Genomic DNA, 16,333 nt, shown 5'->3' on the forward strand with positions numbered 1-16,333 from the left:
ACCAATTAGTGATGCTGTGCTTGATGCACCCTGGGATACGGTTGGCCCTCCTGGCTGCCATATTTGACTGCTGGCTCATATTCAACTTGCTGCCAACCACAACCCCCAGATCTCTGTGGGGCTGCTCTCCAGCGTCTTGTCACCCAGTCTGTACATATAGCCAGGGTTGCCCCGTTCCAGGTGCAGGACCCAGCACTTGCCTTTGTTAAACTTCATGCGGTTGGTGATTGCACAGCTCTCCAATCTGTCCAGATCTCTCTGCAAGGCCTTGCCACCCTCATCAGAGTCCACAGCTCCTCCAAGTTTGGTGTCATTGGCAAATTTGCTGAAAACACCTTCTAATCCTACATCCAAATCGTTTATAAAAATGTTGAAGAGGACTGGCCCTAAAATGGAGCCTTGAGGGACCCCACTAGTGACCATTCGCCAGCCTGATGTGGCCCTATTAACCACAACCCTTTGAGCCCTGCCCGTCAGCCAATTGCTCACCCATCGTATGATATTTTTGTTAAGTTGTATGCTGGACATTTTGTCCAGTCGGATCCTATGGGAAACTCAAAAGCCCTGCTGTCGTGGTTTAACCCGGCCGGCAGCTAAACACCACGCAGCCGTTCGCTCACCCTCCCCCTCCCTCTCTGGGACGGGGGAGAGAAATGGAAAGTGAAGCCCGTGAGTTGAGATAAAGACAGTTTAATAAGACAGGAAAATAATAATAACAAAAGTAATAATAACAATAATAATAATAATAATAATACAATGGTAATAATAGGAAAATAATAATAATGTGTACAAACAAGTGATGCACAATGCAATTGCTCACCACCCGCTGACCGATGCCCAGCCTAACCCTGAGCAGTCCGGCCCCCTTCCCCCGGCTAGCCACCCCTATATATTGTTTAGCATGACGTCAGATGGTATGGAATACCCCGTTCTCCCCGGCAACAATTAAACCATCAGGGTGTTATCAGCACTCTTCTCATCCTAAGCCAAAACACAGCATTCCACCAGCTACTAGGAAGAAAATTAATTCTGTTCTAACTGAAACCAGGACACCTGCTGAAGTCCAAAAAGATCACATCAGCTGCTTTCCCTTGGTTGACTAGCTGGGTGATCTTATTATAAAAGGAAATCAAATTTGTTGGGCAGGACCTACCCCTCATGAACCCATGTTGGCTGGGACCAATGACTGCATTGTCCTCCAGATGCGCTTCGATAACTTCAAGGATCATCTTCTCCACAGTTTCATCAGGCACTGACATGAGAGTGACAGGCCTGTAATTACTAGGGTCTTCTTTCTTGCCCTTCTTGGAAACTGGCACATTTGCCAGCTTACAGTCTACTGGAACCTCTCCAGATTCCCAAGACTATTGAAACATAATTGAGAGAGGTCCCATGATGACATCAGCCAGCTCTTTAAGCACCCTGAGATGAATCCCATCCGGACCCATGGACGTGTATGGATCCAGGTGCAGCAGCAAATACCGCACATGTTCAGGGTCAGTTGGGAGTTTGTCATTCCCACTGTCATGGTCCTCCAGCTCAGGGCACCTTGGGTCCCGAAACCCATAATCAATATTGAAGACGGAGGTGAAGAAGGCATTAAATGTCTCTGCTTTGTCTATGTCCTTGTCTATGAAGTGACCTTCCCCATCAAGTAGCGGACCTATGTTTTCTTTGTTTTTCCTTTTTCTGTTAACATATCTAAAAAAAACCCTTTTTATTGTTTCCCACAGACGTGGCCAGCTTCAACTCTAATTGGGCTTTGGCCACATGAATTTTCTCACTGCAAACGTGAACAGCGTCCCTGTATTCCTTCCACATCTCCTGATCCTCCTTCCAGCAACCGTACATTTTCTCTTTTTGCCTAAGCTTCAGTAGAAAATCCCAGGTCAGCCAGGCTGACCTTCTGCCCCGCCCACTTCCAATATTTTGGAATTGCCTGATCCTGTGCTTTTAGGAGGCAGTGCTTAGAGATTGACCAGCAGTGATGGACGCCAGTGCCTTCAAAAGCAGTTTCCCAGGGCACCTTGCTGACTAGTTCCCTGAGCAGCCTGAAGTCTGCTTTCCCCATATCCAGGGCTGAAGTTTTGGTGGCAGTTTTCCTTCTGTCGCCATAAATTTTAAACTCAACCACTTCATGGTCATTATGGCTGAGATGGCTGCCAATTGGCACATCCCCCACAAGACCCTCTCTGTTTTCCAGCAACAGATCAAGGAGGACACCTTTCCTAGTTGGCTCCCTTAGTACCTGCACCAAGAAGTTATCATCTAGGTGCTTTAGGAACCTCCTGGACTTGCTCATGTCGGCCATGTGGTGATCCCAGCTGATGTCTGGCAAGTTGAAGTCCCCCATAAGGACAAGGAGAGTTGATCTTGAGGCATCTCTTAGTTCCGCAAATAATAATTCATCAGCGTTGTCGTCCTGGCCAAGTGGTCTTTAATAGATTCCCACAACAACATCCCCTTTATTTGTTCATCCTTTAATCCTTACCCAGAGGCTCTCAACTTTGCCATCACCAACTTGAAGTTCCACACAGTCCAGCCCCTGCTTCACGTACATTGCCATCCCTCCACCTTGCTTACTCTGCCTGTCCCTCCTGAAAAGCCTGTAACCATCTATTGTGACACACCAGCCACAGGACTCATCCCACCAGGTTTCACTTATGCTGATGATATCATAGTTGTGGGACTGGGCCAAGACTTTTAGCTCATCCATTTTATTCCTCATACTGTGTGCGTTTGTGTAGAAGCACTTCAATGCCTCCCTGCATGCAGTACCTTGTGGAGCAGACTGAAGGACCTCACTAGCACACAGACCCTCTGATTCTAGCTCAACATCCCTTAGCTTATCGCTGGCATGCCTGGTTTTATCCCTTTCCCCCTTTGACTCTAGTTTAAAGCCCCATCAGCCCTGCTAACTCCTGAGCAAAAATCCTTTTCCCTCTCTGAGAGAGGTGCATCCCATCTGGTACCAGCAGGCCCATTGTTGCGTAGACCTTGCCATGATTAACAAACCCAAAGTTCTGCCGGTTGCACCACTCCCAAAGCCATGTATTAATGTGATGAGTCTGCTTGTCAGCATCAATCCCCACTGTTGGAAGGACAGAGGGAAGCACAACCTGCACCTCTGAACCTTTAACTAGTTGCCCTAAAGCCCTGAAGACCCTTTTGATCACTCTTGGACTTCTCTTTGCTACCTCGTCACTACCAGCCTGAAAGACCAGTAATGGGTAGTAGTTGGTGGGCCTTACGAGGCAAGTGACTTTCCTAGCAATGACTCTCACCCGAGCCCCAGGGATGCAACAGACTTCCCTGTGGGTTGGGTCTGGTCGGCATATTGGGCCCTCTGTCCCTTTCAAAAGGGAGTTCCCCATGACAATAATCCTTCTTTCTTTCTAGACAGAAGATGTAGCAATGCATGGGGTATGTTGCCTTGCCTTAGGCACCCTCTCCAACTGGGACGTGCTTTCACCTACATTGTTGTTTTGACTGTCATATTCTAGAGCTTCATACCTGTTATATAAGGGTAGGTGGGAAGGTGAGGTGGGCAGGGAGGGACAGGGCTCCCCTACCACCCTGAGCAGGAACCTGCTTCCATTGCCCGCCTTGACCTAGGTCCCCACCTACTGCCTGGCGGGATGATGGAACAATTTTTTTTCAGAAAAATAAAAGTAGGTGGGTTTCTTAGGGTGGAGAGAAATGCCAACCATAAACTTGACATGCTCCTGTAATGTTATCATGAACAAGTACAAGCGTTTGATGTTCGCCACTAGAATTTGATTTATAATTATTATAAAGTTAAGAGGAATGGAAAAGAACTCAGTGACGCTGAAGACTTGTAATACACATTACTCCTTTTTATTTTCTTGAGGGTTTATCAAGCCCTCACTGGGTGTTTGGACTATAAAAGCTGTGACTGTGCTGATCATGTTTTACAATATCTCTGTGTTGAGGGATTTTTGAAACAGCAAGGAGGCCATGACTTGCTGCAGCTGAGCAAACCAAGCTACCAGGACGACTATGAGAAGTTCCCATGACAGCGTTCCCACATCGCCCGATTGAGGAATTTAGAAAAATATTGTTGCCAGCAGCTGGCTTCAAGAACGGGATCTATGTGACTGCTAATCACAAGGGGGTTGTTTTCTTGCAGTTGTCTGAGTGTTTTTTACCAATAATCTTGTGTGAGACACTATCCGCCCCTGTTAAGTTTGCTATAAAAGTCAGGCTATTTGGGTAATAATGAAGAAGAGCATGATGTGACCATACTAGTGTCTGTTGTGTTTTTGGCCATGGCGCCCGAACAGGCTGAGACCCACAGATGCTGAGAGACCTGAGAGACGCTGAGAGACTCCGAGCACAGACCTGAACAGAGAGATCGTGGTGAGACACGGAGATAGATACAGAGATCGCGGTGAGATGCAGAGACAGATACAGAGATTACGTAGATAGAGATCGCGGTGAGACGCAGAAAAGTGATGTATTGCGGTGAGACGCGGGACATCCGGGGCCGAGTTGCTACGGGAGATCGGAGGTGTCAGTGGAAACGGCAGACGACCGCCATCGTGTGGTGAGTTGGCACACAGCAGAGGGGTGGAGATCACGACCCTGCAGGTTGTCTGACGTAACCACGGAGAAGGAAGCAGTTATCCAGCTTCTCTCTAGCATTCTCTCTAAGACAGGCGTATCTTGCAATGTAAAAAAGAGATCGAATCCTTGGTGCACTGGGCTCAGAAGGAGGGTTTTCTGAGGGGAATCCCTCTAATGTTTAGTCCAGCTGAGTGGTGGCATGTAAGAGATCGCTTATGGGATAAAGCCATCTCAAGTGGAAAGCTAGATAAAGATGTAAGTGGGACATGATTAATGTGCTGTGCAGTATGAAAACTGAACAGCAGCTTGCTATGGCGGCGGTGCAAGCCTTGTGAATACCGTCTGGGACTGACAGACCGCTGAGTACAAAACCTGAGACCTCAGGAACGCGGCTGACACGATCTTTATTGTCAGTTCCTGCACCCACCCTGGTTCGGGGTATGACCTCTCCAGTAAAGCAATCAGCGGCAGAAATAACTAAGGGACTATCGGAGCTGAGTGCTGATGGGGAGTGGGGGCTGCCCTCCGCACGCTGGAAAATCTTGATAAAGCTGCGCTGCCAGCATCTGTGCCGCTGCCAGGCAGCAATAATCCACTCAGGATGCTTTGCCAATGAGAGGTGCAGCAGCAGCTTGTGAAAATCGACCTTCACTGGAGGAGTTGTTCCAAGAACTGCTAGTGAAATTTGAGAACTTAAAAATTACAGATTCGGAGGAGCCTCCTCTCTCGTCTGCCCCACCGGAGCTGACTCCCTCATTATCTGTTGCTACAACACCGTCGGCACCAAGGAGAGACAGGTGCTCCGACGTCATACGTGATGCCATCATAGAGGGGCACTGTCATGCTACATCCTTGGCCTGCCCTATTATTATCAACCCTGTGCAAGGCACTGGGTTGTGGCAGACGCATGACTGCAGGCTTTTACAATGAGCTCAAAAAACGTTTGAGCTCATTGGACTATGGTTTACAATCCCAGGTGGCTTGGCAGATAATTCAGTGGATTTTCCAGGCAGAACTAATGTGTCCACTTGACTGTCGAAACTTGGCGCACTTATTGTTAACTCTTTCCCAATTGTTATTGTTTGAAAGGGAATGGTTGCGGTTAGCACAGGGGGAAGCGGGTCAAATGCATCAACCAGGGGACCCTCTGTATGGGATTACTGCAGAGGTGTTAGTGGGGATGGGTCCTTATCTCAATACCCAGATTCAGTTGCAGTTCCCTGCAATTATTCTCCAAACAGCTGCACAGCTCGCACTGAGGGCTCTTCTTGGTCTCCCAGGGGAAAAGAAAGCACCTCCATTCACATCTGTAGAACAGGCCCCTGGGGAATCATATGCTAAATTTATCGATTGGTTGTGGGCAGCAATTCCTGATCATCCTGATCTAACAGCAGAGCCTAAAGGCAGTGTGTTTAAAATGCTTGCATTTGATAATGCAAACCCAAAAACTCAAAACATCTTAGTTACACTGCTGCAAACTGCACCAGTAGAGGACATGTTGGTACAGAGAGCTGATCAGTCCAGGCAACCAGATGTGGTGGCACAGGACTGCCAGAGGTTTGCTTTTACGGTACCCCCCACTAACAAACAAGCCCCGGCAAAGTGCTATGAATGGCTAGTGCTTCCACAGGGGATGAGGAATTCCCCTACATTATGTCAATTATATGTGGCCTGGGCATTACAATCAATTCGGACAGTGTGGTGTGATGTAATTATTTACCATTATATGGATAACATTTGGTTTGGTAGGCCAGAATGCTTCCAGGATTCTGATTTAAAGTTTATTCAGGATACTTTGGAAGCAAAAGGGTTGAAGATAGCCCCACAGAAGGTTCAACAGAAACAGCCATGGCTATACTTAGGATGAAAAATATCAGCCTCTACTATTCATCCCCAGAAAGGTGATATAACTACGGTGTTACATACTTTGACAGATGTACAAATGTTCCTGGATAATATTCAGTGGGGTTGCCACATTGTACGGATTACTAATGACGACTTAGCTATATTAGTACCTTTACTGCAGTGCAGGAGTGCAGAGCTGCAGATTACACTAACAAATGACCACCGGCAGGCTCTTTCATAAATAGCTTCTAAGGTTGCAGCTGGCTCTGCTTGCAGACATATAGCACAAGTTGCACTCTCTTTCCTAATTAGCAATCATGTGTCTCATCCATTTGCAGTGCTTGGTCAGTGGCAAAAAGAAAAGGGGGAGCGTAAGGGGCGACAAAGACAGAAACGGTATCAGGAGGATGCCACTGACACTAACAACAAGGGTAATAGGAGTAGCATAAGCAACACAGGTAATGGCAAGGGTGGAATGATGGGGCAGCATTTTCGAGTTCTGGAATGGATTTTCCTACAGATTCAGCCAAAAACAAGTGTTCAAACATGGGCAGAAGCTATTGCAGAGTTAGTACGTGAGGGTTGCTCTCGGAGTATTGAGATCAGCGGGCAGGAACCAGATCTGCCAGGATCTACTCAGGATCATTTGTAATGGTGTTTACAGCAATCCATACCCTACAAGAAGCTGTGTTAGGTTACCCGGGATTGGTACATTCCCGAACTCCAAAGGGGCCTCTGGCAAATTATAAGATCATATAAATGGCAGATAGTACGACGTCTTTCATCCTGACCAGTGGTGGGTCGCACTGTATACACTGATGCAGGTGCGGCAAGTAGGAAGGCTGTGTGTGTATGGTACGAGAACGGAAGTTGGGAGAAATACATAATTTTGGAGGAGACAGGGAATTCATTACAAACATAGGCATTGTCTGCAGTTGTTTGGGCTTGTCAGTGCTGGATGCATGAGCCGATTAATTTAGTCTCAGGCTCTCTGTATGTTGTCAACATGGTAAAATGGATAGAGGATGCCTTGATACGGCACACTAAGAGGGACAGATTATTTCTGCAGCTGCAAGATGCCATTCAGGGAAGAACTGCACCTTACTGTGTTACCCATATACGTAGTTATCAGTTCTCAATTGGGTTAGCAGAAGGTAATTCACAAGCAGACAAGTTGGTGAGTATAGTCACAAAGAGGCCTGAGAGTGATTTTGCATATGTGTGAGTGTCACATGAAATGTTCCATCAGAACGCAAAGAGTCTTTGGAGAATGCTTGGATTTACTTGGACAGAAGCAAAAGGAATAGTAAGAGTGTGCCCTTCCTGTAGTCATTATGGACCAGGGTTAGGTTTGGGTATTAATCCACAGGGTGTTAAGGCACTTGAGGTATGGCAAATGGATGTAACGCATGTGCCGGAATTTGGTACTAAAAGATATGTGCGTGTGAGTATTGATACCTTCTCAAGATTCATATGGGCAATGGCGCAGGGGGGAGAAAAAGCATACCTTGTGTGTAGATATCTGGTGGTGTGTTTTGCCATTATGAGAGTGCCACAGCAGATCAAGATGGACAATGGTCTATTGTATGTTAGCAAAAGGGTTAGAAAATTTATGAAAATGTGGGGAGTAAAGCATATCATAGGTATTCCTATTCTCCCACGGGCCAAGTGATGGTCGAATGATCACACCAGGTTTTAAAGGAACAATTGGTGAGATTAAAAGAGAACAAGAACATCGATGAGCGATTGTCCAAGGCATTGTTTGTCTTGAATCAGTTATGTTTGACTAGTGACTGAGAAGACCCTCCTGCAAGTATTCATTTTCAAACAATAAATATAGCAGCACCAAATGTGTTACCACAAATAAGAATGAATTACCGAGATCCTGCTACAGGGCTACAGGAACTTGGAAAGGGCCATACAGGTACAGAAATACAAATAACACCTGTGATTACAATGACACTGCTAGGCAGGTTTAGGGGCTTATGGCACGTAGACAAGGAGTAACAACTATAGTGTTTGGAACAATCATACAGCTATGGCCTTACCTCCTGATGTTTTTCTGATTTGCGGGGATAGGGCCTGGCAAGGCATCCCTGCAAATGCTATTTATTTATATGTTACTTACTTATTTATTTATTTATTTATATATTACTATTTTATTTATATGTTACTTAGATAAACTCACTATATTTGCTCCTAGCTTGTCGCAGTTGCGTGAGATCACCAGACATAAGTGGGCATTGCTCGCACTGGATTGCAATGATAATGTTGAATTACTTGGTGTTGCAGCTAGAGTGGCATTGGCAAGTTTAGTGCCAGGAGTGGCATCTTTGGCTGCACTTAACAACTTAGAAAAATTGGTATTCTGGGCCAAGAAGCAAGCCCATGCCATGACAGAGATACTTGAGGAGATGTTACCAGATCAAAATAGTCTGTGACATTCCCTCTTACAGGCTCGAGCTGCTATTGACTTCTTGCTTTTGGCTCAAGGGCATGGGTGTGAGGACTTTGAGGAAACGTGCTGTTTGAACCTTTCTGATCATAATGAGTCAATTCACAAATTTATTACTTTCCTGAAAGAGCACATGAGAGAGATTCAATATGATATCAGTCCTTTCGATCAATGTCTCACTGATTTGTTTGGAACGATGCATAGATGGTTACTGGGATTAGTCAAAGAGGGATTAAGGATTCTGTTTGTTGTGGTGTTAATCATCATTGCGTGTTGCATTGTCATAAATGTTGTTAAAAGGTTACTTGAAAAACTGTTACATTGGGGCTTGGTTTCCTCAAAAAGAAAAAGGGGGAATTGTTGAGGGATTTTTGAAACAGCAAGGAGGCCATGACTTGCTGCAGCTGAGCAAACCAAGCTACCAGGACGACTATGAGAAGTTCTCATGACAGTGTTCCCACATCGCCCGATTGAGGAATTTAGAAAAATATTGTTGCCAGCAGCTGGCTTCAAGAACGGGATCTATGTGACTGCTAATCACAAGGGGGTTGTTTTCTTGCAGGTGGGGTTGTTTTCTTGCAGTTGTTTGTCTGAGTGCTTTTGCCCAATAATCTTGTGTGAGACACTATCCGCCCCTGTTAAGTTTGCTATAAAAGTCAGGCTATTTGGGTAATAATGAAGAAGAGCGTGATCTGACCATACTAGTGTCTGTCGTGTTTTCGGCCGTTCTTCCTGCAACATCTCTGTAGTTTCCTGTTCTACTCCAAAGAAAAAACATCTTCACGTGTTATTAGGCATTTGGTGACAACAGCTGTGTACATGCATGTTTATGCATGTTGTGATGAAACGTGAGTAGATGCGTTTTCAGGCATATGGTGACAACACGAGTTTATAACTTCAGGGCTTTGATGACAACACATATGTTCACAGTATGCCCAAATACATGTGAACATGCACGTTGTCACCAAATGCCTGAACATGTGTGAAAATGGACACTTGTGTTACTGCCACAGGTGGAATCATGCTGCTGACATATCCATGAACAAGCACATGGCCATCACACAAAAAAATGCGTTTCATCACCAAAAACTTGAGCATGTGTGAACACGGGTGTTGTCCCCAAATGCCTGAAAATGTGTTCAAATGTGTTTCTTCACAACATACCTGAACATGCGTGAGCACGTGTGAACACGTGTGTTGTCACCCAATACCTGAAAAGCACGTGGAAATGTGTTTTGTCACCAGACACGTGAACATGCCTGAACATGTGTGGTGTCACCCAATACCTGAAAAACACGTGGAATAGCATTTCCTCACCGAACACGTGAAAATGCATGTTGTCTGCCAATACCTGAAAAACACCTGGAGATGCGATTCGTTACTAAACACATGAACACGTATGTTGTCACCCAATACCTGAAAAACATGTGGAAATGCCTTTAGTTAACAAACACATGAACATGCTTGAACATGCGTGTTGTCTCCCAGTACCTGAAAAACACGTGGAAATGTGTTTCCGCAACAAATGTGAATATGCATGGACATGCGTGTTGTCACCCAATTTCTGAAAAACGTGTGGAAATGCCTTTCATCACCAGACACGTGAACACATGTGTTGTCACCAAATGCCTGAAAGTGCGTGAAAATGCGTTTCGTCACCAAATACTTGAACACGTGTGTTGTCCCCAAGTGCCTGAACACGCATTCAAATGCATTTCTTCATAACATACCTGAACACGGGTGAATACGTGTGTGGCCAACAATTACTGAAAATGCTTCGCAATGGGGTTCATCATAGCGCAGCTGAACACACGTAAACACGGGTGTTGTCACGCAATACCTGCAAAACATGTGTAAATGCGTTTCTACAACACGTGAAGATGCCTGAACACACATGTTGTCAACCAATACCTGAAAAACACTTGGAAATGTGTCACCACGCACATGAACACACGTGAAGAAGTGTGTTGATACCCAATACCTGACAAGCGCATGGAAATGCGTTTCCTCACCAAGCATGTGACCACACGTGTTGTCACCCAATAACTGAAAAGCACATGGAAATTAATGTTGTCATGAAACACGTGAACATGTAGGAACAGGAGTGTTGTCACCCAATACCTGGAAAACACGTGCAAATGCGTTTCGTCAACAAGCAAGTGAACATGCATGTTGTCAGCCAATACCTGAAAGACACGTGGGTATGCGTTTCCTCAGAAAGCATGAATACAAGTGAAGACGCGTGTTGTCACCGAATACCTGAAAAACACATGGAAATAAATTTCATCACTAAACAGATGGACACACGTGTTGTCACCCAATACCTGAATAACACATGGAAATGCATTCAGTTAACAAACACCTGAACATGTGTGAACAGGCATGCTGTCTCTCAATACCTGAAAAGCACATGGAAATGCATGTCACCAATAAACATGAACACGTGTCTTGTCAACCAATATCTGTAAAGCGCATGGAAATTCGTTTCGTTACTGAACAAATGCGCATCTGTGAACAGGTGTGTTGTCTCCCAATACCTGAAAAACACAAAAATGCATTATGTCACCAAACACGCGAACATGCATGAACACGCGTGTTGTCTCCCAGTACCTGAAAAACATGTGGAAATGCGTTTCCGCAACAAACGTGAATATGCATGGACATGCGTGTTGTCACCCAATTTCTGAAAAACGTGTGGAAATGCCTTTCATCACCAGACACGTGAACACATGTGTTGTCAACCAATACCTAAAAAACACGTGGAAATATGTTTTGTCACCACACAAGTGAAGACGCATGTTGTCACCCAATACCTGAAAAGCACGTGGAAATGTGTTTTGTCACCAGACACGTGAACATGCCTGAACATGTGTGGTGTCACCCAATACCTGAAAAACACGTGGAATAGCGTTTCCTCACCGAACATGTGAAAATGCACGTTGTCTGCCAATACCTGAAAAACACCTGGAGATGCAATTCGTTACTAAACACATGAACACGCATATTATCACCCAATACCTGAAAAACATGTGGAAATGCCTTTAGTTAACAGACACATTAACATGCTTGAACACGCGTGTTGTCTCCCAGTACCTGAAAAACATGTGGAAATGTGTTTCCACAACAAACGTGAATATGCATGGACACGTGTTGTCACCCAATTTCTGAAAAATGTGTGGAAATGCCTTTCATCACCAAACACATGAACACGCGTGTTGTCAACCAATACCAGAAAACACGTGGAAATGCGTTTCATTATGAAACGCAAGAACACACGCGTTGTCACTCAGTACCTGAAAGACACATGGAAATATGTTTCCTCAGCAAGCGCATGAACATGCATGAAGACGTGTGTTGTCACCCAATACCTGAAAAGCAGGTAGAAATGTGTTTTGTCAGCAAATACGTGAACACTCGTGAAGACGCGTGTTGTCACCCAATACTCGAAGTGCTTGTGGAAATGCATTTCATCACCAAACACACGAACACGCGTTTTGTCAACCAATACCTGAAAAACATGTGGAAATGCATTTTAGTCATCAAACACGTAAACACACATGTTGTCACCCAACACCTGGAAAAAACGTGGAAATGTGTTTTGTCAGCAAACATGTGAACACACATGTTGTCACACAATACCTGAAGTGCTTGTGGAAATGCATTTCATCACCAAACACACGAACATGTGTTTTGTCAACCAATACCTAAAAAACACGTGGAAATATGTTTTGTCACCACACAAGTGAAGACGCATGTTGTCACCCAATACCTGAAAAGCACGTGGAAATGTGTTTTGTCACCAGACACGTGAACATGCCTGAACATGTGTGGTGTCACCCAATACCTGAAAAACACGTGGAATAGCGTTTCCTCACCGAACATGTGAAAATGCACGTTGTCTGCCAATACCTGAAAAACACCTGGAGATGCAATTCGTTACTAAACACATGAACACGCATATTATCACCCAATACCTGAAAAACATGTGGAAATGCCTTTAGTTAACAGACACATTAACATGCTTGAACACGCGTGTTGTCTCCCAGTACCTGAAAAACATGTGGAAATGTGTTTCCGCAACAAACGTGAATATGCATGGACACGTGTTTTGTCACCCAATTTCTGAAAAACGCATGGAAATGCCTTTCATCACCAGACACATGAACACGTGTTGTCACCCAATACCTGAAAACACCCAAGGATGCTTTTCGTCACAATGTTCCTGAACAGGAGGTTAAATGCATTTCGTCAACACGTCTGAACACGTGTTGTCAGCATATGACAGAAAGTGTTTGAAATGCATTTCGTCTGAACATGGTTGAATATGCATGAACACATGTTTTGAAGCAAAATCACTAAAAAATGTGAAAATGTGATTAATCACAATAGCTAAGCTGGCATAAAATGCATTTTGTCACCACAAACGTGAACATTTTTGAGCGCAAGTATTGTAACCGTATGACCGAAAACGCTTAGAAATGCCTTTCATCTCCACACGTGAACACATGTTGTCACCAAATTCCTGAAAGTGCGTGAAAATGCGTTTCGTCACCAAATACTTGAACACGTGTGTTGTCCCCAAGTGCCTGAACACGCATTCAAATGCATTTCTTCATAACATACCTGAACACGGGTGAATACGTGTGTGGCCAACAATTACTGAAAATGCTTCGCAATGGGGTTCATCATAGCGCAGCTGAACACACGTAAACACGGGTGTTGTCACGCAATACCTGCAAAACATGTGTAAATGCATTTCTACAACACGTGAAGATGCCTGAACACACGTTGTCAACCAATACCTGAAAAACACTTGGAAATGTGTCACCACGCACGTGAACACACGTGAAGAAGTGTGTTGATACCCAATAACTGACAAGCGCATGGAAATGCGTTTCCTCACCAAGCATGTGACCACACGTGTTGTCACCCAATAACTGAAAAGCACATGGAAATTAATTTTGTCATGAAACACGTGAACACGTGTGAAGACGCGTGTTGCCACCCGATACCCGAAGTGCTTGTGGAAATGCCTTTCATCACCAAGTACACGAACATGCGTTTTGTCAACCAATACCTGAAAAACGTGTGGAAATATGTTTTGTCACCACATATGTGAACACGCATGTTGTCAGCCAATACCTGAAAGACATGGTTTTGTCACCAAACACGTGAACATGCGTGTTGTCACCCAATACCTGAAAACACCTGAAAATGCGTTTTGTATCTGGAGGCATGAACACACATGAACACCTAAAGAATGTGTGGAAATGAATTTTCTCACCAAACACATTAGCACTTGTGACCATGCCATGATGTCACCTTACAACCAAAAACGCTTGTAAATGCTTTTTGTAACAACACAGGTGAACACACACGTTGTCACCAAATTCCTGAAAATGCATTTAAATGTGTTTCTTCACAACATAGCTAAGCACGGGTGAACGCACATGTTTTCATCCTATGCCTGAAAGTGTGTGAAAATGTGTTTTGTCACAACACGTGATTATGGATGACCATGCGTGACCATGCATGTAGTAACAAAATGCCTGAAGATGCTTGAAAATGTTTTTTGTCACAAGACATGAGAGCATGCATTAACACGCATGTTGTCATGATATGACTGAAAATGTGAAAATGCATTTCATCACAAGATGCCTGAACCCACATGAAAATGTGTATTGTCACCAAATACCTGAAAACACGTTGGTGAGACAGTGCACATGACTGGAACACTCTCATGGAGGGCTATGTCCTTTTTAGGAAAGACAGTCTGGGGAAGTGAGGGGGAGGAGATGCCCTTTATGTGAGGGAGCAACTAGAATGTACCCAGCTCCACCTGGGGGACAGTGAAGAAGGAGTGGAGAGCTTGTGGGTGAGAATTAAGGGGCGGGCTGGTATGGGTGATACTGTTGTGGGGGTGTAGTACAGGTCACCACATCAGGAGGAGGAGGTCAACGAGGCCTTCCACAAGCAGATGAAAGTAGCCTTGTGATCCTAGGTACTGGTTCTCATAGGTGACTTCAATTATCCAGACATCTGTTGGGTAACCAATTTGGTCAAGCACACACAGTCCAAACGGTTGCTTCAATGCGCTGAAGATAACCGAAGATAATTTTCTGACACAGGTGATGGAGGAGCTGATGAGGCGGGGGGTGTTTCTGGACCTTGCTCTTACCAACAGGGATGGGCTTGTTAGCAATGTGACGGTTGGGGGCAGCTTGGGATGCAGCGACCATGAGACGGTGGAGTTCAAGATGGAACTTGGTGGAAGAAGTAAGTCAAAAAGTAGGATAGCTACCCTAGATTTTTGGAGAGCCAACTTCAGCCTCTTCCAGGATCTACTTAAGGGTATCTCATGGGCTCGATTGTTAGAAAGCAAGGGTGCTTTTGAGAGCTGGGCAACATTTAAACAGCACTTCTTCCAAGCTCAGGATCGGTGCATCCCTAAGAGTAGGAAATCAGGGAAGGGCGGGCAGGAGACCTGCATGGATGAGCAAGGAGCTCATCGACAAGATCAAAAGAAGAGGAAGGACTATGAAATGTGGAAAAAGGGCCTGTCCTCCTGGGAGTATAGGAGTGTTTGCAGGGACACAATGAGGAAGGCTAAAGCCCACCTGGAGATGAAGCTTGCAAAAGAGATAAAGGATAATAAAAAGGGTTTTTTCAAGTATGTAAACAGTAAAAGGAAGACTAAAAATAATGTGGGTACCCTGGTGAACAAGGCAGGTGTCCTGGTAACAGGGGATGCTGAAAAGGCAGAGATATTGAATGCCTTCTTTGCTTCAAAGACACCCCCCTACCACCGGGACTCCTGGACCCTGGAGGGAAGAGAAAGAGTCTGGGAAATGGATATCTTCCCCCAGTTGATGAGAGAGTGGTTCAGGAGCATCTGAGTGGGATCAACGCACATTAATCCATGGGCCCCAATGGGATGCATCCACGTGTGCTGAGGGAGTTAGCAGAGGTGATTGCCGAACTGCTCTCTATCATCTTTGAAAGGTCTTGGAGAACAGGAGAGGTACTTGAAGACTCAAGGATAGCCAATGTCACTCCAGTCTTCATGAAGGGCAAGAAGGAGGATCCGGGAAACTAAAGGCCAGTCCGTCTCACCTCTGTCCCTGGAAAGGTGTTGGAACATTCAGAATGTGAGTGAGCTCAAGCTTTTGAGATTGAAGTCCAATCTATGTTACACAGCTACCTAAGAAGAAATTGTTTAGTTGCTGACAATTTTCATTTGGTGGATCACTTTTACATTTTGAGAACTCTAGTATGATTGCTGTATAGCCATGATGGTAAAGGCTAGCTTTACTCAAAAGTAGGAAAAGAAATTGTAAAAAAGAAACCTATTCTGTTCAGAGCCAGAGAATGGGCTTTTCAGAGAGCATTTTAATGTAATTCATACATTCATTAGCCATTTGCTTATCAGCTAAACTGTAAAATAAT

The 16,333-nt window shown here is 44.8% G+C and overlaps 1 protein-coding gene across 1 annotated transcript; it reads right to left on the minus strand.

Annotated features, from left to right (window-relative positions):
* Positions 1 to 542: 542 nt before the first annotated feature.
* LOC311432973 (uncharacterized protein) lies at positions 543 to 16,242 on the minus strand. The gene is made up of 5 exons (XM_084511631.1): positions 13,690 to 16,242; positions 12,181 to 12,395; positions 11,287 to 11,424; positions 11,074 to 11,146; positions 543 to 10,727 (listed from the first exon to the last, which is right to left on the minus strand). The coding sequence occupies exons 1-4, from the start codon at positions 13,795 to 13,797 to the stop codon at positions 11,101 to 11,103; spliced, it is 507 nt and encodes a 168-aa protein (XP_084367757.1). The 5' UTR covers positions 13,798 to 16,242; the 3' UTR covers positions 543 to 10,727; positions 11,074 to 11,100.
* Between the last annotated feature and the right edge of the window lie 91 nt (positions 16,243 to 16,333).

The sequence above is a fragment of the Aythya ferina genome (assembly GCF_964211825.1).
Source record: "Aythya ferina genome assembly, chromosome: 2".
NCBI lineage: Eukaryota > Metazoa > Chordata > Aves > Anseriformes > Anatidae > Aythya > Aythya ferina.

Bases quoted from the DNA above. Each gene is read 5' to 3' on its own strand.
- LOC311432973 (XM_084511631.1), bottom strand. From the start codon at position 13,797: ATGCTTGGTGAGGAAACGCATTTCCATGCGCTTGTCAGTTATTGGGTA. The intron at 12,396-13,689 runs GTATTGGTTGAC...CATGTTTTTCAG, and splicing joins CATTTCCAAGTGTTTTTCAG to GTATTGGTTGACAAAACGCG. The intron at 11,147-11,286 runs GTATTGAGAGAC...TGTGTTTTTCAG, and splicing joins CATTTCCATGTGCTTTTCAG to GTATTCGGTGACAACACGCG.